Source organism: Limanda limanda, chromosome 22, assembly GCF_963576545.1.
Source record: "Limanda limanda chromosome 22, fLimLim1.1, whole genome shotgun sequence".
NCBI lineage: Eukaryota > Metazoa > Chordata > Actinopteri > Pleuronectiformes > Pleuronectidae > Limanda > Limanda limanda.
The window spans coordinates 15,424,221-15,449,186 of record NC_083657.1 but is presented as its reverse complement, the minus strand read 5'-3'; the positions used below and the strand labels follow the sequence as shown (position 1 = coordinate 15,449,186).

General features: G+C 41.3%; 1 protein-coding gene across 1 annotated transcript in view; it reads left to right on the top strand.

The window, feature by feature from the left end:
• Positions 1-24,966, top strand: part of afap1 (actin filament associated protein 1) — a 65,350-nt gene that overhangs the window by 31,343 nt on the left and 9,041 nt on the right. The window contains exons 4-12 of the mRNA XM_061066150.1: positions 3,850-3,958; positions 4,070-4,281; positions 4,782-4,961; positions 11,059-11,145; positions 13,209-13,284; positions 19,430-19,582; positions 21,566-21,777; positions 22,326-22,471; positions 23,151-23,265. Of these exons, the coding sequence (XP_060922133.1) occupies positions 3,850-3,958; positions 4,070-4,281; positions 4,782-4,961; positions 11,059-11,145; positions 13,209-13,284; positions 19,430-19,582; positions 21,566-21,777; positions 22,326-22,471; positions 23,151-23,265 (1,290 nt within the window). The remainder of the gene's footprint in view (positions 1-3,849; positions 3,959-4,069; positions 4,282-4,781; positions 4,962-11,058; positions 11,146-13,208; positions 13,285-19,429; positions 19,583-21,565; positions 21,778-22,325; positions 22,472-23,150; positions 23,266-24,966) is intronic.

Here is a 24,966-nt window from a genome sequence, read left to right as displayed (position 1 = left end):
GTTTTGGTTCCTGGTTCGCCACAACAGTTCCCTCTAATCTCATTTGAAGCGGATGAAGGAAACTGATTTGAGCAGATTCCGAGTTCGTATCTGAGCTGCATTGGATGGGATTCTGCCATATTAAGATAGTGAGCGGATGTTTGAAGATCTGTGGAGCGTTTGAGGCAGAGGTAGTAGGAGGAGAATTGTGGACCTGTTTGTGTTGCTGTCTGCGCATTGTGTATGCGTGTGTGTTTACGGTCAGCAGATGGACGGTATGCAGACTGACCGGGGTGAACTTGCGCACTGCTTTGTCCGTAATTTATCTGCAGATCACATGTGTGATTCGACCAAGCTGTTGTTTTGGAGAAAGGAGGGAAAGGTAAAAGACTGTGTGATTATGTGCACGTCTGTGTACTTTTGTGTGTCACAGTGTGTGTCACAGTGTGTATGCGTACACGCTCTCTTCAACCATGTGCCTCTCAGCTTTGAGTCACTACATAGCAAAGCAATGGGATCACATTCTCTGGAGTGTGGTGTAATGTATTCTGTTGCACTCAGTGAAAAAAAGCTTACCCAAACAATCGGTTTCTGTGTGATTATTAATGGTATTATTGTTGCGCAAAGGTTTCCTAAAGGAAGACGTTGTGACGTAAGATATGAAGCTTGAGACTTCATATCAACAATCCGCCTCCATCGACACAAACAAGTCCAGTTTTTATCCTTTTCTTTAACCTAATATTTTCCCCTATTGTTTGATTGTCGAGTGATTTTTCTCTTCATTTCTTTGCCTCCCTTTCCTCCTGTCTTCCTCTCCAGGGGATTTTTTTTTGGGGAGGGGGACTGGTTTAGGGAGGAGAACGCTGGCGGCGCTGGATTTTAAGTGGAGCAGGGTATCCCTACCAAGAAATGAGTTCACCGAAATGCTGTTTTCCCCCAAAGGAGATGTGATAAGGTTTCTGCTCAGTGGCCTGGCCCCAGCACTTGACTTCGAGATGAGAAAAGAGAAACAGGCATGATGAAAAGGAGAATTAATAAGGGGTAGGGGTGCTTTGACAGAGACAAAAGACAGCAGAAGAAACTAATCTTTGCATTGTAAACCAAGGCTGCCTCAGAAAATCATTACACTGTGGCATGTGTGAAGAAAAGCACAGTTGCAAAGGCTGGATGTTAAATGAGTTGTTTACGTGGATCTTTTTTGTTCACTGAACAGAGGGATAAAGGTAGAGGAAGAGGGAGGTGAAGATAACCATTGTGTTTGAAAGAAAGGGGAAGAACGAGCGTACCTATGTCATTAACCGCCCTGTTGGCCCTTTGCCGTATGAGTCTTCACCCGTAGAAACATACACCACTGAAGCGAGACAATGGCAAAAGTTTGCTTCAAGCAGTTTTAAGGCAGTGCACATTTTGTGTTTTGGGGGAGTAGCTTTGGCAAGAGGGTTGATGGGAACGGGTGGGACATATAAGTTGCATCTTTTCAAAGAGAAGCCTGGTCTTGCTAGCTTTTCCGAGATCTCAAACCCTAGGATTAATTTGAAATTAAACAGCAAAAATAATGTGATTTTTGATGTAATGAATTCATGAATTTCATCGCAATTTCACAACATCCTTTGGTGCGATGTCTTTTTTACAAGTTTCATTTCATTCTCCCATCCAGTGCCCAAAGTTAACCCTGCACTTGTACCCATCTGATAGCTCATGGGTGTGTTGCTCTTAAAAGGAGGTGTGGTTAGATGCATCTTTGGCTTTTTTCTGTTTTGAGACAGCAGTAAGAAATTGTGCTTTTGATCAGAGAAAACACAGTTTGAAACCAGTAGCACAGTGTTTCATTTATGATTTATTGTAAGACTCAACTCAGTATCACAATTCCCTTTTTTGTGGGACCAGAATCGCCATGCTGTTCCCTGAATCAACATTTGATTTATTATTTACACCGAGGTAGTGTAAGGTATCGGTTGTATATACTTATGACCAATGTTCCATACACAGAGGAATATGGTTTACAAGAGAAAGGTCCAAAAAGCCAAAGGTCAGGAACAAGACTGTACACTGACAGACTATCCTCATTTCCCGGCACTCTGTCATATGAGATGTTTGGGCTGCACAGCCACAGCTAACTGAGACACATCTTATTCAGCCGATGAAAAAAGAAATAACTAGGACCTACCAATAAGAAAATCACAAATTGAATAGTAGTCTAATTTCTCTCACAGATTGTTCTTGGCATTCTTGTGATTCTGCAATTTACTTATTAAAATAAAATCCAGTAGTTTCCTTTCAATACGGCAGCATAATGGTGGACTGTCCACTGTCACGGCACAGTGACGCAGACTTTCTGTCAGCCATGCGGGCTGTACGTCAGCCAGATTTTTTTATGAATGTCCCATGTTGCCACAGAAGTGGATGATGACATCACTGCATCACTGACGCCTGATTGGGTCGGCTGTAACCAATGGCCCATAGCACATAGAGTTTCCTAACTTTTAAAAAGTTTCTCCCATTTGTAAACGGCCCACCAGCGGAAAAATCTGACCTGCCACCAATAAATAAAATTGGAAGAAAATCAAAGAGTGTTTTTTTCCGTTGAATAAAAAACGTTTGCAGCCATGCGGCCAGAGTTGGGGGAAGTGGCTTTCAAGAAGACTTGAAGTGTGGCCTTCAGGTCTTTGCAGCTTTTTGTTATGCCCTTTGAGGTTGTCTGGTACTGGCGGCGTGTATAGACTCCAGATGTATTAGTCAATTCTCTACTCCTTTGGTGTCCTGTGAGCAAGGATCAAATGAATGAACACATTATTGTCGTTTAATTGGCCTAATAGAAATTATAATAAACTGTTATTTGGATGAACTGTAACATCACAACACTGATCATATACAAGCACTTATTAGTTTGCGTGTAAAACAACTGTGGAGATTAATTGTAATACTGCATTATCCCAAGAAAGTAACTTTTTTGGTGGCAGACAAACATCAGGTCTTTGAGGAACAACTAGAAAACTGAGAAATTCTGAAGTTAATACATGACACACATTCTTCTATGTCTGTGATGATTCATGATTTCTCATTCATTCCTATTAAGTTTGCCTATTGAGCAAGTACCTCAAAAAAGTGTCATGTTTATTCAAAACATCCCTCAGCTGGTAAGAGAAATATGGAGGAGTGTTGGAGTGAGTGTGTCATATGACACCTGCTCTTTTCATATGATATTCACTTTGTTACGCAGACCTGAAGGACAGAGCCATTACACCCCTATAGCCCTCACTATAGTGGACTATGTTCTGTAGCTTCCTCAGTCACAAATGAATTGTTTTTCTCAGCTTTGCTCAGCTCAACCTCTTTTTTTTGGTTATTAAATCCCTTTTCAATTCAAGTCCAGTCAGTAATAAATGCCTCTAATAAGACTTCAGGTTACGTTTCTTAAACCAACACTTCTCTTGGCCCCTCGCTTGTTTTCTCTGTCACACACTACGTTGTAATTGTTTTTCTTTTCTTCCTCATAAGCATTCTTTCTCAGCCTCCTCTTTTCACATTTTGAATTAAACAGAAAACATTTTTTTAATTCTAAGTGGTTGCCCCCACTTTGGTCGTGCAGTGTATATGTTGCACTGTACAGCCGATTTGTTTCTCCTTTAATAATCATAATTAATGACACAGTGCATTTTGCTGTCTGTTCTTATACGGCATTAATGTATTAAATGAATGGAACTAAATGAGTGGTGAAAGCAGTCGATGTGTAAAACAGCTCAAACGAGTGAAAACCGTTGAAATCAGTCCAGATGTGATCACTAAAAAGCAGCTGAGGTGTTGCTGAATGTTTGAGCGATGAGTTGGTCAACTTCAGTCTAATCAGTGGAAACTTGTTTCTCTCTCCAGTCTTCAACCAACGGCCCCCCTCCCCTGCCCAGCTCCTCTCTGCCCGAAGGCTACTATGAGGAAGCGGTTCCTTTAAGCCCTGGGAAAGCTCCTGAGTACATCACCTCCAGTGAGTGACGTGTGCATTTACATGCTGCTGCGGAGAAACTCTCAATGTTTTCATGTTTTGTAATGAACAGCAAATAAAAGTCACGTCTGCGTGTTTGCATCTCCCTCTCAGACTATGACTCCGACGCCATGAGCAGCTCCTACGAGTCGTACGATGAGGAAGAGGAGGATGGGAAGGGCCAGAAGATGCGCCACCAGTGGCCGTCTGAGGAAGCGTCCATGGATCTGGTGAAGGACTCCCGCATCTGTGCATTCCTGCTGCGCAAGAAACGCTTTGGCCAATGGACCAAGCTTCTCTGTGTCATCAAAGATAACAAACTGCTGGTAAGAGACACTACATGTTAGCATACCAAGGGCCAATGTTATCCACAACAGAAAACGACATAACATTAGTCATAATTTAATACAAACTGGCCTATTTTTTATCTTTACTCTTTTTAAGCTATTAGGCTGCAGCTAAATGTTTTATTTATTTCATAGTGGGCTACTTCTTATTTTATACATTTACCACAAATATGGGGAGGACTCAAATTGGCCTGCCTAGTTCTTTTCTTAATATATTTCAAAATAGGCCTCCACATGCCCCTGTATTTTGTTCTCACAATAAAATGTCACTGTTGTCTTTATTGTCGTTCTATAATTTCATAAATGCAACAAACTATAGTTCTTATATATACATAAAACTTTATAAGCTGTAGTATCAGATATGTTTTGCGGCTCCGGACAAATTTTATTAGGGGGAAGAGGGGGCAAAATGGCTCTTATGATAGTAAAGGTTGCCGACCCCTGCTATAGCACAACTGTCCCCTTCTCTGTTTCTACAGTGTTACAAGTCCTCCAAAGACCACACCCCTCAGATGGAGCTGAGCCTGTCTGGCTGCAGCATCACTCACATCCCCAAGGACGGCAAGAAGAAGAAGCATGAACTGAAGATCGTCCACCAGGGGGCGGATGCCCTGGTGCTGGCTGTGCAGAGCAAAGAACAGGCCGAGGAATGGCTCAAGGTAAAACAATGAACTGCAGAACCATGTATTTTCTGTCATATGATATTGATGCAGAAAAACTTGTTCCACAGCTCAGATATAACAGTTCAACTTCATCAGTAGAAAAATATCTCTGTGGCTCATTTTGGACGAGAGTGAGCAAACTTCATTTGCTGAGGAAGTCCACATGATATGACCAAACACTCCAGAACAAAACAAGCAACTGGTTCTTGGGTGGAGACTGTAAAGTCAAACATTAAGAACCATTCAAGCTGTGTGGTCTTAGCAGATTTCCTAGTATTTGACACTATTCAACAGCCTTTGGACTATAATTAAAATTCCCAGTCCACCAAGCGATGGATCATGCATTACAGCCACGATGAAGCTATACAAAACAAACAACATTACAACGACTGTAAACCCCTTGTTGTTGATGGGAAAAGAAACAAGCACTAGTTACAAAGTGAATCCAGAACCCCAGAAATGTTAGACAATATGGAAACAAATTTGGTGTGTTTTTACATAGATTTACCCACAAATAAAATGCTGGAGTACTCGACCATCAAGCTTTTTTTAAGTACACAACACAATGTGCTTGAACAAGCAACAATATGCTTTGCTAATAGCTACAAAGCTTAAATGTGCACTGTAGTGAATCACAAATTGTACGTGGATGTTGGACATATAATTGGTCCCACTGTGTGAATTGTGGCCCTTTCATGGCACCCGATTCATCAGACATTGCTCAAAAGGCTCCCAAAGTACTGCCCCCCCCGAGTAGGTTTATTTACACCACTCAAAAATCACAATTTTAATACGAATATTTATATCGATATTTTTTCTCCGGTGTCGTATGTCACCAACACACATGATTGCAGAGCAGTGAAGAGGCCGAAAACCAAACTGTCTTCGAACCACAGCCTCTTGTGGCTCACTGCACAAAGTAGAGAGCTGTCAAACACAGTAAAAACCGTAGTGGGAGAGTTCAGATGGGGGTGAAAGTCTCAACCTTCAGGTTTCATTTTGAATATTGTTGTCAGTGAGACAAATTTAGATGCTCTGTCGCCTCCATTCTTCTAACAGCACTGTAGAATAAAGGGTGTAGCTGTGTACAAGAATAACCTGGCTTCAGATCCTCCGGATGGGCCTTTTCCTGATATTGTGTGACCAGTGGTTTGTTATGAAAATGTGTTTCACTCTGATGTGAAGATGTTTTCTTTCTCGTCCCCACTCCCATCGCTTTCCTCTCCATCTCTCATCCCCCCCTTACCAACACCCCCCATCATCTTCTCTCATCGCTCTCTGATCTTTCCCTCCGGGCGGCTCCGACAAGGCCACAAAACAAACCCAAACCCCGTCGGCATCAGACAGGCCCCCTCTGCTTTCTGCTTTTCAAACCCTGCGTCTATTTGTTGTCAGGACGGTGCAAACACCTCTGGGACTCTTTTCTCTTTCAATCGCAGGACGGAAAAAAACCCGGGCCTCATCTGGTCTTTGGATTTTAAAAGAAAACCCCCCCCAGGCCCCCCTCAACTCTTTCCTCCTCACCTCTGCACTCCTGAGGACCTCCTGGAATTCCTTGTTGTAATTATTTGTGCCTCCAGCTTTTGCCAACTGTATTCCCTTGTGCTGCAGTTATGCTACCAGGCTTTTGGACTTCTTTTTTCATCCTCACCAAAGGCCTTGTTTAAAATTTAAGTGTGGACCAACTTTACTGATGAAAACAATGGTCTTTTAAGATCCACCAATGTGGTTATGTGTCGCCCCTGTCTGTTTGTTGCTTGGTTTGTTTGTAAGCAAGATTACACAAAAACAACTGGATGGATTCCAAAGAAACTTGGTGGTGGGATGTGGTGTTGGTCTGGGAAGAACCCATTAAATGCTGGTATGGATCCAGATCAGGGGGAAGATTCCGTATTTGTTTTCACTTTCTATTAAATTCCGAGTCAAGGATTTCCTACAGAACATTTTTCAGGATCTTGATTCAAAATATTTACTGATTTCTAGTGTGTGCAATTTGGTTGATTGAGCAAAGAATGACAGAAAAATACTGCCATTCCCCTTTAAATTCAGAATCTGGCAACATTACATGTGTCTCCTGTAACCAGAAGTCTTATTCTCAAGTCTTGTGAGACTCGCAGGAAGAGAGAGGTGGAAACCTGAGTGGGGATGGGGAGCTTGAATTTTACACGAGAGAAACAATCGTGGCTTAATCTTTTTTTATGATGTGGACAATGATTCTGTAAGCATGTAATGGCCTGTTTGAGCCGGAGTATCCCGGGAAAAAGAGATCCTACAAATGGAAGTTTAAACATGGAGAGGGCCAACGAGCAGAAGATGGACGGGTTGCTGCAAAGCTGCGAGTGGGACATATTAAATGTTGCCAGACTTTCAGCGATTTCGTTATTTCGACTTTCAGCGAAAATAGCAATTTTAGCATTTTATTGGCCACTGTGTCGAGGCAGCCTGCAGAGATGATCTAATGGGCCCGATCTAAAAATTTTGTTGATACCATTCGTTTACACAACCACATTTACATCAATAGGCTCCACGTTGAAAAACTCTTTAATTCCCCTTCATGGGGACCCTTGCAGGACGTATGTGCTCTGCGTAGTGCCATTTTAGCTTTTGTCAGTGTTTGCTTTCTGTCTTTTTCAAGCATTTCATGTTCATGACTGCGAGGAAACGAAGATTAAAACAGTTTGTGTTTTTCTTCCTGATTCGATTCCTCGTTCTGCACAGTAATTAGCCGTTGTTTATTGATTGGCTGAGGAAATTATCTGCAGGCATTCGCAACCAGACCCGTGAAAATATACAAATGTCAGTACCACCCAAACTAAGGCAACGACCACACTAATTGTTGCCCGGAGAAAACTGGGACGGCGAGAGCGTATTTAGTCAGGTGCCTGGATATTGGAGACATACTGAACCGATAACATTGTGGCAGCCACTGAAGCGCTTATGTTTGCTCAATCAATGCAGATGCAGCTCGTCATCCTGCTGCACTCAGCGCTCATCTCATCCACTTGGCCGAAGTCCTGCGCTCACACCCTCCTTTGCAAAACACCTTTGGATTTAAAAGTCCGGCTGTGTTCGTGTCATCAGCAGCGGAGTGATGGAGGCTTGCATTCCCTGGCTCGCTCTGCGCTCTCTCCAGCCTCAGGGTGTGCTAGGGTGGTGTCCAGCCAGAAAGATCAGCTCGTCTTTGTGTCTGTGTTTGTGTAATGCGTTGGTAGGACCGCTGTGTATCAAGCAGTCACTCATTATTCCCCTCATTTAATTATTTTCTTCTCTCTTGACCTGTTTTTCCTCTGGCCTCCTTCTCTTATATTCATCTTTTAGCCACAGGCGTAAAACCTAAATAACAGCCTTTCTTGCATTTCCTATTCGCGATTCTTACAGCATTTGCCGTTTCTCAATGGTGTGTCCTCATGACAGAAGGGAAGCCTTGTGAAAATGGCATTAAGCTGAGTGAGGTGAGGGACAGGACGAGGAAGGGGCACATGAGAGTGAGAGGACGATGGAAGGAACTGGAAGCAAGGTGAGAGGAGGAAGGAAAGAGAGGAAGCAATGAAAGGAAGAGAAAAAAGGAGGGTAAAGGCTAAGCTTGGAGAGTACCTGAGGCTTTCCAAAGCTCAGTGGCTATACATGTAGTAATGATTCTCCCAGACATTGTCGACTAACAAAGTGTTATTGGAACACACGTCAATATTCTGTCCTTCATTCTACTAAAACCTTGCAGGTCTTTGTTTGCTTTTCTGGCCTTCGACCCAACTTGTTATATCAGTCCTTCTAACTTCTTTTTTCTTGTCTGTTTCTGCACTAAGTTTGTGGAAAACAAGTTGTAAGTTAACCGTTATTCTCACCTTAACCCCCTTACGTGTCGTTTCAAATACCAACAATCCCTAGTGCATCCGTGTTGTCTGCTGAAAACTCTGGAGCACTGCTTGTTCATCCTTTGCATGTCACCATCTTGGTATTTTCAGCTGAAAACTAAATTATATACTGACTGTTCTTTGATGAAATACAGTTTTCATTGTCAGACGCGATTATTTATTATAATGAGGTTGCTTTGTCCCAGCACACACGTAGACTGAAAGTTTAAAGCTATGTATAGAATCAAAAAGGAAATAATCTGAAATTAAATTTAAAAAATGGTGGCCGGAGTGGTGATTGATGGTGGCGTAGTGGTTAAGATTAAGATACGATTAAGATACATCTATTTGTCCCAAACACACGCACAGACATGCACAAGTGAAATTTAACCTCTGCTTTTAACCCATCTGGTGCAGGACACACAGAGCAGTGGGCAGCCATGTACGGCGCCCGGGGAGCAGATGTTGGGGGAGTAAGGTGCCTTGCTCAGGGGCACTAGACAGGGTAGGGAGAATCCTCTTGGATTTTTGGAGAGATCAATCCAGGTTCGTCTTTTTGTTGTTTTTTTTTCTGCCCATAGTCCAAGTTTCTTCCACTAGTCCACTGCCTGCAGATGATAAGGTGTATCATCTGCATTCATCTCCCATCACTAATCTAATAAACACATGTCAAATGCATGATAATCAAATCATTAAAAAACAATCCATAAAAACAAAGACAAAAATACAATTCACAACCCTTCAACATAGTTTTCTTTTCTTCCACATTGAACACACAAAAGTAACAAATAAAGAAAAGAAATGCGTCATCATTGCTTTCATGCATAAGTGTTGTATGGTAAGTGTGGCCGAAGGCAAATTGGTTTAAGCCCGCAGAGCATGACAAATGAGTTTATATCATTTTTATGGAAATTGTCTACCTTCAATAAAAAGCCCTATTATATGTTGGGAGAAAAGTAAAGCTATAAATATTGGTGAAGATTAAATTTACATTTATTTTTATTTTTTTTTTTACAATATATTCCAAGTGAGTAAAGGCATTTAATATGTATTTAGACAACACAGATTTCGAGTTACTGGAACATATAAAGTTTTCAGATTTCCACTACACCTATTACGTAGTATGGTTAAAATAGCTCAGTGTATAGAAATGTGCGCTCCTGGCAAGTGAATATGTAAAACTTATAAAGCCACCTCAAGGCCAGAGTGCTCAGCAGCAACATGTCAATCATCATTATTTTCCTTTTAATTGAATTTTCAGCACCCAAAACTGAAGTACACTACCTCCACTGACATGTTCTGTATCATCACCCGTATCCCAGTCTGGCGAAGCAGCTCTCCACTGGAAGGTACACATAATGTTGCAGTCTGTCCCGCTCTCTGGCCTCCGAGCCGCTCTCCGAGCCAAACCCTCGGAGCCACAGCCTGTCATTTTCTTCGCGAAACCCAATTATGCTCCTTCTAAGCCAAAACCAATGAGCTGAGGAGCTCTACACGGCCAGAGATGGTTCAGAATGCTTGTGGAAAGACGAGGGGGAAAATTTGTGTGTGTCAGAGTGCATTAGCCGACTTGCGTACACAGCGGTTCATCTGAAATCTCATTTCCCTCTGCCCGCCGCTCATCTACACACGCCCCTGTCACCGCCACATGCCTGGGCCTGCCAGATCTGACGGAGGGTTGCCAGGTCTGAAGTCCAACGGGTCACGGTAATGCACACTGGCGCCCGGGCCAGAGCCCTGCAGATCTCATTCACCCCTAGTAGACCTTATTGCATAAGGATTCCGCGGACGTAGTAAAACTGTGGTGTCTAATGTGTGTAGCAGACACCACCACCCCTCCACCGGGCCCTGCCACACATGCATGCGCGCGCTCTTCCCCCTCTTGGTCGTCCACTGCATGGGCTGCATTGCCTCATGATCCCTTGGCTGCAATTCAGTAGCATGATGGAATATGAGAGAGGAGGGAGTTCTCCATACATGTGGCCTGCATTACCCCAGGCATGCCGCCTAGGCTGAAGGAATGAGCTGCTTAATTATGTGGCAACGGTGTGAGGAAATATTTTAGGATTTCTAACTAAGGGATCCACCCATGTGTTGGGATCATGGTGTGGACCTAACATTCCACCGGCGTGGCTGCATATAAATTGAAATCCCTCTGTGGTGATCAGCATGTGTCGACTTTCCACTTGTTAATGTGAACGGCAGCCTTGTTAGCCAACGCTGTATTTCTTTTTGTCTTCTAGGTGATGCGAGAGGTCTGTGTTAATGGAAGTGTAGACTTGGATGGGGCTGGATCTGGATCGCCCGTGCACAGACCTGAACTGGAAAAGGTAATACACTCTTACACTGATATTATTATTACTAACATCATAGATAAACACTTATATTTATTATTCATATGTAAATCTTTACATTCCCTGCATCCATGAAGCCACAAATATAGGTGTTACTGTGAATTTTCTCTGGTTTAATTGTCTGCGTCTGTGAGGAACTGTGTGTGATCAACATTTTGTACTTTATCCATCTCATAATACCTCCTTACAGTTTTGACTTGATTGATCAAATCATTTTAGTACAATACGAATATTTTAACAAGTTTGTGACGGCTTTTTACACATTTGCACAGCCTTAAGGAATGTCAATGCAAGATTAACTCTTCTTTTAGCTCTGATTTTGGTCTCCTACAACTCCTGAGGGAAATATTAGGCTCTGCATCTGCTAAATGTCCCATTATGTTCACCAGGTGGTGCGTCATTTGATGATGGGTGGGTTGTGTAGAGTAGATTTATAAGAGCTTTGCCTATTGGTGCTCACAATTAAGGGTTGATAAGAGCAGTGAGACTGAAACTAAATGGTTACATTTTGGGTCGTCAAACCAAGATAATGAGCTGAAAGATGCTAAAGTGGTCTCAGGTAGGGATGTCACGAGAACCGATACCTACGATACCTTTCGATACTAACATAACAAAACGATGCCGATGCCCAAGTTTTTGAAGTACCGTAGGCACCGTCAGCTTCGATGCCAGCAGCTGTTAGCAACTTAGCATTTGCATCGGTGCTGCGCCAGTCGACGTTTACATTCTGAAAACCAAGACGGCAACTGCGGCTGCAGCGTTCGCCCCACCTCGACTTGTTTATTAAAAAGGCACAAAGAGTTGTGTATGGAAGTATTTTGCGTTTGACGCCGGGTTTACACCGGACACGGAAGCAACGCCGCCGGTCCGCGCTAATCCTTAGCGCGCCGGCACATGGTTGTTTACACCGGAAGCTGAAGCGGCGCATGGGAGTGGATGGGAGCCAGCTGTTATTTAAGGCTTGGTCCTGCGCTTACGAGTCGCTTTGGCGTCGCTTCAGCGTCCGGTGTAAACCCGGCGTGAGGCAGATGTATCATTTAATGCATAACGTGTCTCACAACAAAGCGTCACTCACATGCGACCGCAACTACCGTATAACCCTCAGTATATGCGCAGCGCAAGCACATTGAATTACCGTATATGACATTAACAACATCCAAATAATGCACTTTTTTTTTACCGTGGTATCGAAATTGGCATCGAGAATCGTGTTATTTTACTGGTATTGGCACCGACTACTGAATTTTTGGTATCGTGACACCCCTAGTCTCAGGGCCTATGTTACTCAGAGTTGATCATCTTTGTGTATTTGGCACTGTGATAAACTTATTTTAATACATATTACAGATGGATATTTGTAGAATTGTTACTGTAGACCACAGTAAATTCAGATTTGATATAGAGTTGTCAAATCCCAATCCCATTCTGTATTTTGTTAACTCCGATATAATTGCGTATTATTGTTTTTAATCTGAGATACAGTTGTCGTAATGACTCTGGGTGGATTATGCTGGAGTGGAAAAACATTTGTTAATATATCTTAATTCCATAGGGAACTCTTTTTATGGTGTAATCAAACACAATCACACTGGGCAATGAAAGCTGTTTGCCAAATAACTTTAAAGGGAAAATGTTGGACGCTGTAGGGAAAACTGTGCATTATTGGTTTTCTTTTGGACAAGAAGGTAAAATAGCCAATAATGAAAGAGACGTACTGTGCCCAGCACATATGTGTCTGCATGTATAAAAGTAGCTACGTGTGTTTAGTGGTGGAAAATGAGCCATATTAGAGGCTCTTTAATGACAAACCGCTCCCAACTTGGCACAGCAGACACAGGCACAGCCTAATTATTCATCTATAACATGTTGCAGATGCTCCTAAGGGATTTTTTTACGATGTACAATGTAAGTAGACAGCTGTGTTTGTGTGTTAATGCCTTGGCCGACCTGTTTTTTCTTCAGAGACGTACAGTTTTTGATCACTTTGTACTTTCTCGTGCATCCATTCTTCTTTTTCTGTGCGGCCTTCCTGTGGCCAGAAGGCATCCTGTGACAGGCCGAGCTCCGACGGAGAGGCGGTCCACGAGAACGGACACAGCGACTGCAAGGACCAAGGTGAGACTCGCCAGCAACAACAACCAAATGATCTGTAACCTTTTTTTCTTGGATATGAAACATCTGTTGCCAACACAAGTCTTTCATTTACATCCAGTATTCAGAGAGTTTTGGAAACACAAACTATCTTGGGAAAATCCCTTTCTGCTTTGGGAAGTGAGCAACAGTGAAACACCACAGTGACGTAAGATGGTGCTAGTATATCGACAACAGTGTTTAACTGACAATCCAAATTAATTGTAGCAGGATTTCCCAGTGTTTCATATCAGTGGCAGAAATAACACTCACACATAAAATGAACCTGACTTTTATTGAAAAGGTGCAGGGGCTTTAAATTGTTAAATAATATCCCTCATATCATTATCAATAGTGTGTTGAGCTAACCTGCTCAAAATGTAATGATTCATGTGAAAAATTGCTTTGTTAAATAAAGAAAAGAGGAAGCAAGTACTACTTTAAAAAATAAAAATAATGAATACACAGTAAGTGAATAGAACAACTGAGAGGTGTGTGTGAACTCCTTGGGTATGCAGTTTGCTATATATACTAGGACTGTCAGTTTAACGCGTTATTAACGGCGTTAACGCAAACCCATTTTAACGCCATCAATTTTTTTAACTCGAGTTAAAGCAGAGCTGCAGCTGCAGCTTCAGTATCTGTGTTCGCCTCCAGTCTGACCTGCTCTCGCTTTTTGTTTTAATATTTCGCCACCTAAACTATATATTTTAAAGCTATTGTAGCGTCCCACAGGATACGGAACTTCTTCGTGGTTTAGTAACTGGTATTTTCCTCTACACGAACATGTGCACCTCTCGCTGTTACTCCGTCTCTCGCAGACATCAACACTTCACTTCCTCATTGATCCCCGATCCCCCCATCCTATTGGTCCAAACAGTCACATGTCCCACCCAGACCCCTTCAGTGACCGTCAGACATCAGAGCGCTCCTTCAACAGTGTTTTACTGAGCATACGTCAAAACCAAACATAAACATAAACCCAGTCCGTTACACTATTAGGCTGCAGCTATATGTTTTTATTTATTTAAAAATAGGGTACTTCTTATTTCATACATTTTCCACAAATAAGGGGAGGACTCAAATAGCCCTACAAAGTTCTGTGTTTCATTTATTTCAAAGTAGGCCGACACCTGCCTGTGTATTTTGTTTGTTTGTTATTTTGTTGCTTGTCTGTTTGAGTAGCTAGCTTAAAGCAAAGAAGTAGTAGGCTTACCTTTTATTGGTAACCTGACTGTTATGGTTCATCGTTTCTGAAATAAGAGGCCTGACTGCTATGTTCACAGCAAACTTGAAAAAAATAAAATATTAAGCCATGGTTTAACTGCACTATAGGCTGAGTCCTTGTTTACCTGAAATGTGCACTTTATAATTTTATTTTGTACCGCCCTGTTTTCAATAATATAAAACATTTGCATAAAGCAAGCCAATCCACTTTTCCATGTTGATAAGAGCATTAAAACGAAAGTAAAATTATGGAAAAATAATAAATGAAGGAACATTCAGAATAGATACAAATTTGCGATTAATTGCGATTAATCGCGAGTTAACTATGACAAAATGCGATTAATCGCGATTAAATATTTTAATCGTTTGACAGCTCTAATATATACTGTATATTGTACAGCAGGGTCATTTTCAGAGTCATTTTAGATTTTTATATTATCCTTCAATGGCCTTTTTTAATTGTTGAACACGTATGTCACAGCACCGTCTCTCATACGATGGCTGGGGCTTGCTTCTCTTTGGCGAAGCATCTGATGTCAGATGGTAGTGATGATTATGTAACTCACTTGGCTTTAGCTCAAACTCACCTTTGCTCACCTTTGGTAGAGCAATGCATGGCTTGCAATCAATGCTTGTCAGCAATCACATGTCATAGCTATGGATATGTTACACAAACATTGACATTGGCGGGAAAAAAAGATGGACGACACGTCTCTACTTCCTTCCACATTCCAGAAATCAGGCCAGAATATCATCCCACATCAGTGATGTCATTTGGGTCTGTGCAGTGGTGATTGCGGTAGCGAATTCGATACATGAGCTAAATCAAACAATCATGAGTCAGTCTCAACTGTCAACCATGATGTTTGAGTCAGATTTTATAGCATCTAAATAACTAATTAAAGCCAAACTCACCAGAAACATGAAAACTTGAACACACATCAGTCTAGAATGGTGATCTTTTCAAATGTTTTATTTAAGGTGTGCTTTGGCCCTTATCCCATCCAATAATATGGAAAAGGCATATTTCATGACCTATACTGCAGCCAGCCACCAGGTGGCGCACAGTACATTTTGGCTTCTCTTTTAGGGAGCTGTTAAGTCGTCCATCTTTATACACAGTCTATGGAGCTGACAGGCATACTGCTGGAGGGACCACCCTGAAGGACATGTAACTCGACTGCTTTTATTTTTCAGTCAGGAACAAAATTTATTGTTGTCATGAGAGTTTTTTAGTATTTCTGATCTGAGTTGCTATTTTTGTATTCATGAATTGTCTCCTGGGCCATATACAGCCGGCAGCCAGACACACTCCATAACCCCCAGGCCTTATGTGACCAGGTTCTGTCATCTGTTGTTGATAAAAATGGCTTGTCTGCCGTCTCCTTTATTTCAGATCATTTCTTGTCCACGTCTAAAAACTTGTATAAATTAATTAGTTAGTCACAAGTGTAACCTCCTAATGTGTGTAGAATCTCAGTTCCCTTCCCTTTTGCTCTGATTATAAATGCCTGATCATGTCCGTGAGAACTCATAGTTGATTGCCGAAGTTTATTAATGTGATGTAATTAAGCATCCAGGAATATCAAAAATCCTTGTGGAAGAGCCCGACAGCCTGATTCTCCTGGAAATTGCAGAAAGAGACGAAGGGAGGAAAGGGGTCGGGAGTTGTGTCACTTGTGGATTATGTTCCAACATCTGTGAATAGTTAGGTGTTTTCAGAATGAAATCCCCATCATAAAACACAACATTCGTCCACTACCATTAATTGTATGACAAAAGCACTATACAAAACAAAACAATGATCCCTTTCCCTTTCTGTCTGTCTCATAATTCAGGGGAGTGCTGAGAAGGCCAGCCTTTAACAATAATGCTTGAAGCATGAAAAACGAGCATTTGGATTTATTTAACATGGTTTTAACACAGAGATGGTCTTCCCTGCAGAACTCCAGGCCAAAGCAAAGTGATTCTGGCGAAAAAGTTTCTGATTATTTACCGTTTGTTTGCTCAGCAGGCGATATTCCTCTGGGAGATGAATATCATTTTACTTGTCAGCTCAGTTATTTGTATTGTCAACTAAAATGTAACACTTATTTTTTCTCCTTGGTGAGATTGGTTCACTTTTCCAACATTGTGTCTGAAACAGATTTCCCACCAGCTGTTAATTTCAAATCTCCAACCCAGTTTTGTTTTTTATGGAGGCAGCACAGAGCTGTGATTCATGGATATGCTTGTGTAAGTCATGATGAAACTTTGGGGAGGGTAGAAAGAGGATCTGCGCTGATGTCCCACATGTGTTCATGCAGTCATATGAATTGGTTGGTTACTGCAGCATGAACCTTTCTGGCCTGGACACATGATTCAGTGTGAAGTTAGTTGACGGTCTCATCCTCCCAGTGTGCGTACACAGTATGCATCTTCAGAGAGGGACCAAGTAAGAAAGGAAGTTGTGTCATATTCTAACATTTTATAGCTAATGCAGGTTCGAGAGTAAAAACACATTAACCGATGCTGTGACTAAAGCTGATTCAGTTTTGAATATTATTATTATTATATTGTTCTGGTTGAGCTTGAGCTGCACAACCTCAGTTGGACTTTCACCGGCTGCCCATGATTTAGGGGATTTTGGATGTAAGAAATATATCTGTTGGCTTTAAAGTATATCACTTAAGTTATTTTAGTAACTTTCCATTACTGATAGTTATTATGCTCCGATGTGATGTCGTCTCAGCCAAGCTCAGATTACACCAAAATCATGATAGCTGTCTTTGGTAGAATAATGTTTACTTATTGCTATGGCAACGTGGTGAAATATAAAAATACAGGAATAGTTAATCATTTAGTGAAATGCTCTTCTTAGATGAGAGTTAGATGTCAGATAACACTAACTTAGATATCACTCTAGCAGTTAGCCAATAAGCTTCAAGAATCTTCCTACCAGCACCTCTGATTAACAAGTTATATGTCTTTATTTTAATCTGTAACAAAACCAGGAAAGTGAAGGAGAAAAGTTGTGTCCCAGTTCAGTGGCTGCTTTCTCTGCAGCCCCTGCCTGAAACTAAATTAGATGATTTGGTCGACAGAGGATCTCTGTGATTTTCGTCACAACCTTGTCCTGCCCTTATTGCTGTCGCCTAGCAACAGCGCTGCAGTTTGACATGACGGTCAGTATGCTAATATGCGTACTATTAGCTGTTGGGTGGAGTTGAAGCATGATACTCCACACCTGAACTGTATCATGGCATTGGAGGTGATTAAGTACATGTCAAGATGTGTGATCCATGATTAAAAAATGTTAATTTTATGTCCTTTAGAAAAGTATGACATGTTTTAGCCTGACCCTGATTAAGGCCACCAGCTAAAATGCATGGGTCCAGCAACTGAAACGATGCAGACTGGCCAAATCTCACTCGTGTACCCTCGAAGAAGTGTTAGCTGCTAATGCCCGTGTTTGTGAGCTCGGGTCGACTGTTGTAGCGCCCGAGTTCCCTTATTAAGTTCATATGTGGAAACATCATCGAGTAAAGAAATCAGATCTATCGCAGATCTCACTTCAACCGCTCGCCTCGCCCTTCAGTCATTCCTCCTCCTCATTCATCCTCCGTCTCAACATCATCAGCCACATTCTTTCTGAGGCTGGTAACATAAAGTACTTACTGGAACCGAATTTACCTGCTACTCGTCTCCTGAAGAGAAAAATATGAATTCCTCCTTGAGCTTCGAATTGCTTTCACATCTGTGTGTCTGCTTTCCACCTCAGGCCTGCGTTTTGTGTGACGTGTACTCTATTTTATTTTTAATTTTTTTACGAAAAAAAAACCTGCGACTGAAATTGAGCAAAGACGGTCTTCCTATTTAATTAAGGCTGTTGCCATGACAGTTGTCGCATCATATCTGGGAAGGCATAACGCAATACGGAAAAAATGTGGAAACAGAAGCTTGCGAGGGCCAAAAACAATTGAGTACAAAGAGTTTCTTTCATTAGCGTATCAGTTCAGATTACTGTTTATTAGTTCACTTCTGCAAACAGCTGATTTGTGCAACACAGAGACACCATGGCAGTTCAAACCAGCTCTGGTCATCATATACAGCATATCACTGCGTGTGCATGTAGAATCGCTCCAGACACTCGGCTTTAGCGTCTCGGCATGATGACATCAGTTGAGGGGAATGCTTTGTATTTTTCTCCCCCAGTTCTTCTCCGCTGTCTGTTTTGCGTCCATATGTGGCGTTTGAGTTCTTCTTTTTTCTGTCACAACTTTTGACAACTCTTTCCTTCTTCTTTCTTTCATTTTCTTGCTTTGAATCTCTCCCTCACAAACACACACACACACACATTTGAATGCACCGCAGACCACAGTATCTTAAAACAGTAAGCCAAGCAGAAGCTATTTTCCCCCTTTAAACAGACAGACAGATGTAGGGACTCAGACATAACCTCTTAAGACCTGGCTTACTTGACTTTAGCCGTCCCTCCAGCAGAATGTGCACTGTCACTCCTCTCGCTTTCTTTCTCTCTGGATGGAAACTAGGCCAGCTTCGAGCAGCAGTGGGGGATTCTGGGATTGCAGACCAAGCCTAATCCACCAACAAAGAGCCTTTGAACCCACAAGGTTCTGATTAAACCCAGTGCAAGTGATTCCTAACTCATGGTTGTTTATAGTAGAATCTAAGGTTGCTCTTTCTTCCTCTCCTCTCTTTATTACAGCATTGCGAAAGCAGCCAAACATAATTGAATCATCAAAAATGACCTTGTAACAGCTCCCTCGCTAATTTCCCCTGTTTAGATAATGAAGGCACATTAAGTCTGCGGGAGTCCTCCGGGAAAGGACATCAGTGTTTTACTAATTTCCTCTTCGTTGTGAGTATTTAAATCCACGAAATCTGTCTCCCCTTGTCTCAGGAAAAGGGAAGAAGAACTCAAAGTCGGAGAACAAGACAGGGACGGTGGGGAAGGGTGCAGGGATGAAGATTACTAAGATCATCGGCCTGGGGAAGAAGAAGCCGTCGACGGATGAGCAGACCTCGTCGGCAGAGGAAGACGTACCCACATGTGGTGAGAGGAAGGCACTGAAGTTATTATCCTGAACGCATCAGTGGTTTAAAAAACGGAATAAAAATTACTTTCATTGCCTCTTCACAGACGACACCCAGTGGCCAGAGACTTTATGTTTTGGGGTTGTAGGTCACATTTTGTCACGTTTACGAGGTCACTGTGACTTCAAAAAGCTCACGTTTGGCCTTGTGAATATGATATCTCAGGATCACCTCAAGAAGGTCCTTTCAAATTTGGTGAAAAATGTTCACTTGGAAGCAAAAATGAATGGATTTGATTTTGGTGGCCAAATGTCCAAAGTCAAGTTCACTATGACCTTACAAAATACATTTTTGGTTCTGTAAATGCAACATCTCGGGAACACCTTGTGGCAATTTCTTCAACTTGGTACACTGGTACAATTGTTCATTTAGACTCTTGAACATTTTGAGTCTGCCTTTTGACCAGTTAGACTCAAAGATAAACTGATTCGATTCCAGTGGTCTAAGGTCACATATGTCGGTAAAATAAATAATGTGGACTGAAACTACTGGTGAAGCAGAGAACCGCAGGGCTGTATTTCTATTAAACTTTGAGAGGTTGTTTTTGTGCTAATTACATTGAACCATGTAGAGCCTATTATGCACTTTTTCCACAATTTGTCAGGCCCCTTGTGAATTAAGTGCGTCATTTGCACCTTTCAACATTCATTAGTACCTGGAATCTGTGCTAGGACAGTACCTGAATGTTTGTACTCAATAATGGGCTTTCAAGGATCAAGGATATCTTTACTATCCACAAGGGGCAACTTGGTATGCAGTCAGCAGTACTGACACGTCCATCAGTCAATAGGGTGGTCGACAAACAAATAAAAAAATAAAATGAGAACACACAACACAACCAGTGGAAAAGGTCCTGTCACAATTCAGGCTGCTAAGCACTGACAAAAGAGGAAGAGGCACCCAACACAACGCACGAAAAAACGATTTATCTAAAAAAAGGGAATAAATCTGAGTTGATTTGGTTGATAGCTCGTGGGGCTTAGGGTTAGGGTTGGCTGGAGGTGTCTGGACAAAAATGGCACTGAGGTCCACATGCTCTTGAGGGTTGAAAAGAAATATGTTTCCAACACCTGCTTATGACCCTCTACCAGGCTCACCCCCGGCATCAGCAAAGAAATCAGATGCACAAACCAAATCTGCAGATACCCAGGGGGGAGAGGGACATCACACTCTTCCGTCCATCCTGAAATCATCTTGATATGTTAAAGGTTGAGTTGAACTCTGAAAGATAACCAGTAAAGACAATAGCAGGGAAAGACCAACTATCACAGTCTAAATGACAAAACTGGTATCCACTAGAATTGCACTCATTGGAATGCATACCTGCACCATCAGTCTACTTTTATATTACATTACATTACATTAAATTTAGCTGACGCTTTTATCCAAAGCGACTTACAATAAGTTCATTCAACCCCGAGGGTACAAACCATACAGTCTATGGTACAAACCAAGAACAACAAGAATCAAGAAAGTACAATTTCTTCAAAAATAAAGCAAAACTACAAAATGCTTTAAGTAAGTGCCATTTAAGTGCTACTAAATTGTTAGTTTCAAAAATTGTTAGTAATTTAAATTTTTTTATTTTATTCAAGGTATAGTCGGAAGAGGTATGTTTTTAGTTTGCGGCGGAAGATGTGTAAACTTTCTGATGTCCGGATGTCGATGGGGAGCTCATTCCACCATTTAGGAGCCAGGACAGCAAACAGTCGTGATTCAATCAGTCAAACTGCACCACATTGGAATTTTGTTCCATCAAGATCCACAAATTATTCTCTGGGAAATTGGTAAAAAAGCCATGTTAAAGAAAGTGAAAGGAATATTGACTCCACCCCACCCTCCATCGCAGTTTCGCTGTCAGACAAACAAACAGACAGGAGGGGGTGGGACATAACAGGTTGAATTGCCTCCAAAGAATGTTTCTATGCTCTTGGATTGACAGCTTACCTGAACGTGTTGTCCAACAACCGCTGGCGGGAGCGCTGGTGCCGCCTGAAGGACAACCAGCTGCTCCTCCACAAGGACCGGGACGACCTGAAGAGCCACATCGCCTCTCTGCCGCTGCGAGGCTGCGAGGTCAGCCCCGGCCTCGACCACAAGCACCCCTTCGCCTTCCGCCTGCTCCGCAACAGCCAAGAGGTGGCGGTGCTGGAGGTAAGATTTGTCCCTGGGAGTCGCTCTCGTGTGGGGTAGTCCGCTGCTGAAACTTCACTGTTAAACAGGGAATGATTCAGAAATGCCTGAAACTGCATCCAAACGCAGCCACACTGCTTCAAGCAAACACTGCTCCTCATGTTTTCCTCTTTGTTCTTTGGCTTCCTCTCATGTGGTAAAACATCTCCACCCACCAGTGACTTATGACTGTGTATTTGATGTTGTTGGTGGGTATGAACGTCCTCCATTGGCTGTTTTGTTTTGATTTCCCCCCTCATGCAACACTCTGCTGGACATTTGCATCCATTTGTCTTCCCTGTTAAACCATATTGTGACTGAGCCTCTGATGGATGGTTCTTAAAACAAACCAGACGAGCTCCAGATTACAACAAGTTATGTTAATGTACGATTACAAAGAAAATCTGTCCTAGACTCTTAAAAAAGTTTCATTTTTGGTTCTCTCTCTGTTTCAGTGCAGCCGTTGAAATTAACAGAACTTCCACACACATTTAACATCATATGAACTGACATGGATTAAATTCCTCCAGGCTTCCTCCTCTGAGGAGATGGGCCGCTGGTTGGGGGTTTTATTGGCTGAGACTGGTTCCACCACTGACCCAGCCACTCTGCACTACGACTACATCGATGTGGAGACCACTGCCAATGTCATCCAGCTGGCCAAGCAGTCCTTCTGGTGAGGGACACAATTTTGTCTTACTTTTTCTTTGTTTTAGTTGGTTTCCATCCTTATGAGTAGCTTTTAAAAAGATTTTTGAGTGAGACAGTGAGATAAATATTGTATTCCAGAACCAGATTAATTTTGCTATTTTGATGCTCTAAAGTTATTCCAGGAGATTTTTGTGAAAAAAGGAAATATTGTTTATCATTATTATTTGGATCAGGACTTAACAAGGTATGTTGTGTGCTACATTATATAAAAGCAACAAATTATTAAATAAGAAAAATGCAGTTTTATTGTGCTGTACAAATAAAGAAAAGACGAAACAGTAAAGAGAAGGATATGATTTGCTCCACATCTTCATTTAAAACCAAATAATTAAATAATTCCCTCACTCCTTTTAAATAACATGTAGAATATATATAATAAGCAGAGAATTCAAACGTTCAAACGTAGTGGACTGGATGTACACCAGTGGACTCTATTAAAAACTGAAGTGAAAGTTAGATTTTATTTTTTTGTTTAATATAATTAGGTGCATTTTACAGCACTATTTTCAGTTACTGCTGTTAATCCATTTATTTGCTTAATTGGTGGTTTGAGCTCTGTTACATCCAATCTGAGGATATAGAGGCACTTTATTAAAGAGACACAGGTTCTTTCTTTTTTTTAATCAACCTTGGTGTATTGTCAGTTTCACCAGTAAGCGTGCTGTCTCACCTAACCCATACCTGGACAACCCAGTCAACGGCTACGCCTGTCCCACTGGAATGGCTCTGCATTATGATGATGTCCCCATTAACGGAATGGTAAGGACACATCTGTTCACTGGTGGTACCCATACACAGAATCCAACTATTGGAGTCTTTGTTGCATTGGGATGAAGGGACGCTTTTCTCGACAGTGTTTCAGAGAGATTCGGAAATAAGACAGCCTAGTAGTGTCGCTGTGACGCCTTTTTTAAATGCAACCTCTGGAGGATGCGGCGCTGAATTGGGACAAAAATAAAAACTGATAAAACTTGCGTAGCTCAATACACAGGGAACTCTTTGAGTCGTTTTCTTCACATTTTTGCTGGAACTGTTGCTGTTTTTGCTCACTGCTTTTCACATTTCTGCACATATACATCATTATCAGAATAGCTGTCATTGGTAAGAATAACTAAGCAATATTAGACTAGAACTAGACTAAAGACATAACCAAAGTTCGTTTTAAAAACAAGGTTCAACTTAGGATCGAGTTCCCCTCACCTCCCTTCCTCTTTTGGTTCTCTAAACCTCCTGACCCACTGAAAGACATTAACATGTTAAATATTTAGTAGGCTCTTAATCTTTTGACTGAGTACTGATGCTAAAACCTGTAAAATCTTAGAGCGATACATGTGGTTACGTAAACGTGTGATTCCGCTGGAGGTAAAAATACTTCAGTTAAAGGGGAACTCCTGTGGTTTAATATTGTTCTTTCATCTCATTGGGCGACCCGTAAGAAACAGAAGCCTGATTTTTAGAGCTCACGTGTATCATCGTCTACGTTAATAATTCTCACTACATTTCCCATAATGCAATTGCAGATTTTACAAAGCTCCTCCAGAGTCACTGAAGATGTAAGATATTTTTCAGAATAGTGGTTAGGAGAACAGAGAGAGTTCCCCCTTAACCCTTTGATACACAACATGGGTCAAAAGTGACCCGATGGAGTTTTAATTGTTAATATCTTTGCAATAAATGTATTTCAACATTCAGAATTCCAGGAATTCCTCAATTAACTTGTTTTTGATCATTACACATTCTTATTTTTATTTGTCCTTATTTACTTTTTTAATAAAAATCATTTTTGTATCACTACCCTTCTAAGGCACAACATGGGTCAAAAATGACCCATATTCATTTCACATGTTATTTCATGCATGGCTGTGCTTCTTTGCTATATCTTTTAAAATCTATTTATTTAATCATGTCATATTACAAAGTATTAATTAAAATATCTTGTTTTTGATTACCACAAATCATTATTTTAATTTTCTCTGTCTTAATTTTTGAACTAAAATGGTTTTTGTATTACTACATCAAGTTTACACACATGGGTCAAAAATGACCCATGTATGCAAGTGTGAATTTGATAGGAACCTTTGATTTGTAAATGTTTGTAGTTAGGAACATGTTTACTGTGGACAACTTTTCACATGCCACACTTGTCAGAACTACTTGTCAGAACTAAACGGGCTGCTTTTGCACATCTGTTTCATGTAAGTCTTATTTTACAATTGTTTTACATAAGAAAATATTTGATATCTTGTGAAAAGATAACTGCACATAACATTTGAACATTACTCTTCTACTGGTGGGAAAGATAAATATGTCCAATATTATTAGCTAGCTGTTAACATATTCTCTTTTAGCTAGCTAATGTTAGCTTATGTAAGCTAGGTAAATTCTAGCTAACGATAGCTAGGTCAACATGATTTAGTTCTGACAAGTAGTTTTGACAAGTGTGGCATGTGAAAAGTTGTC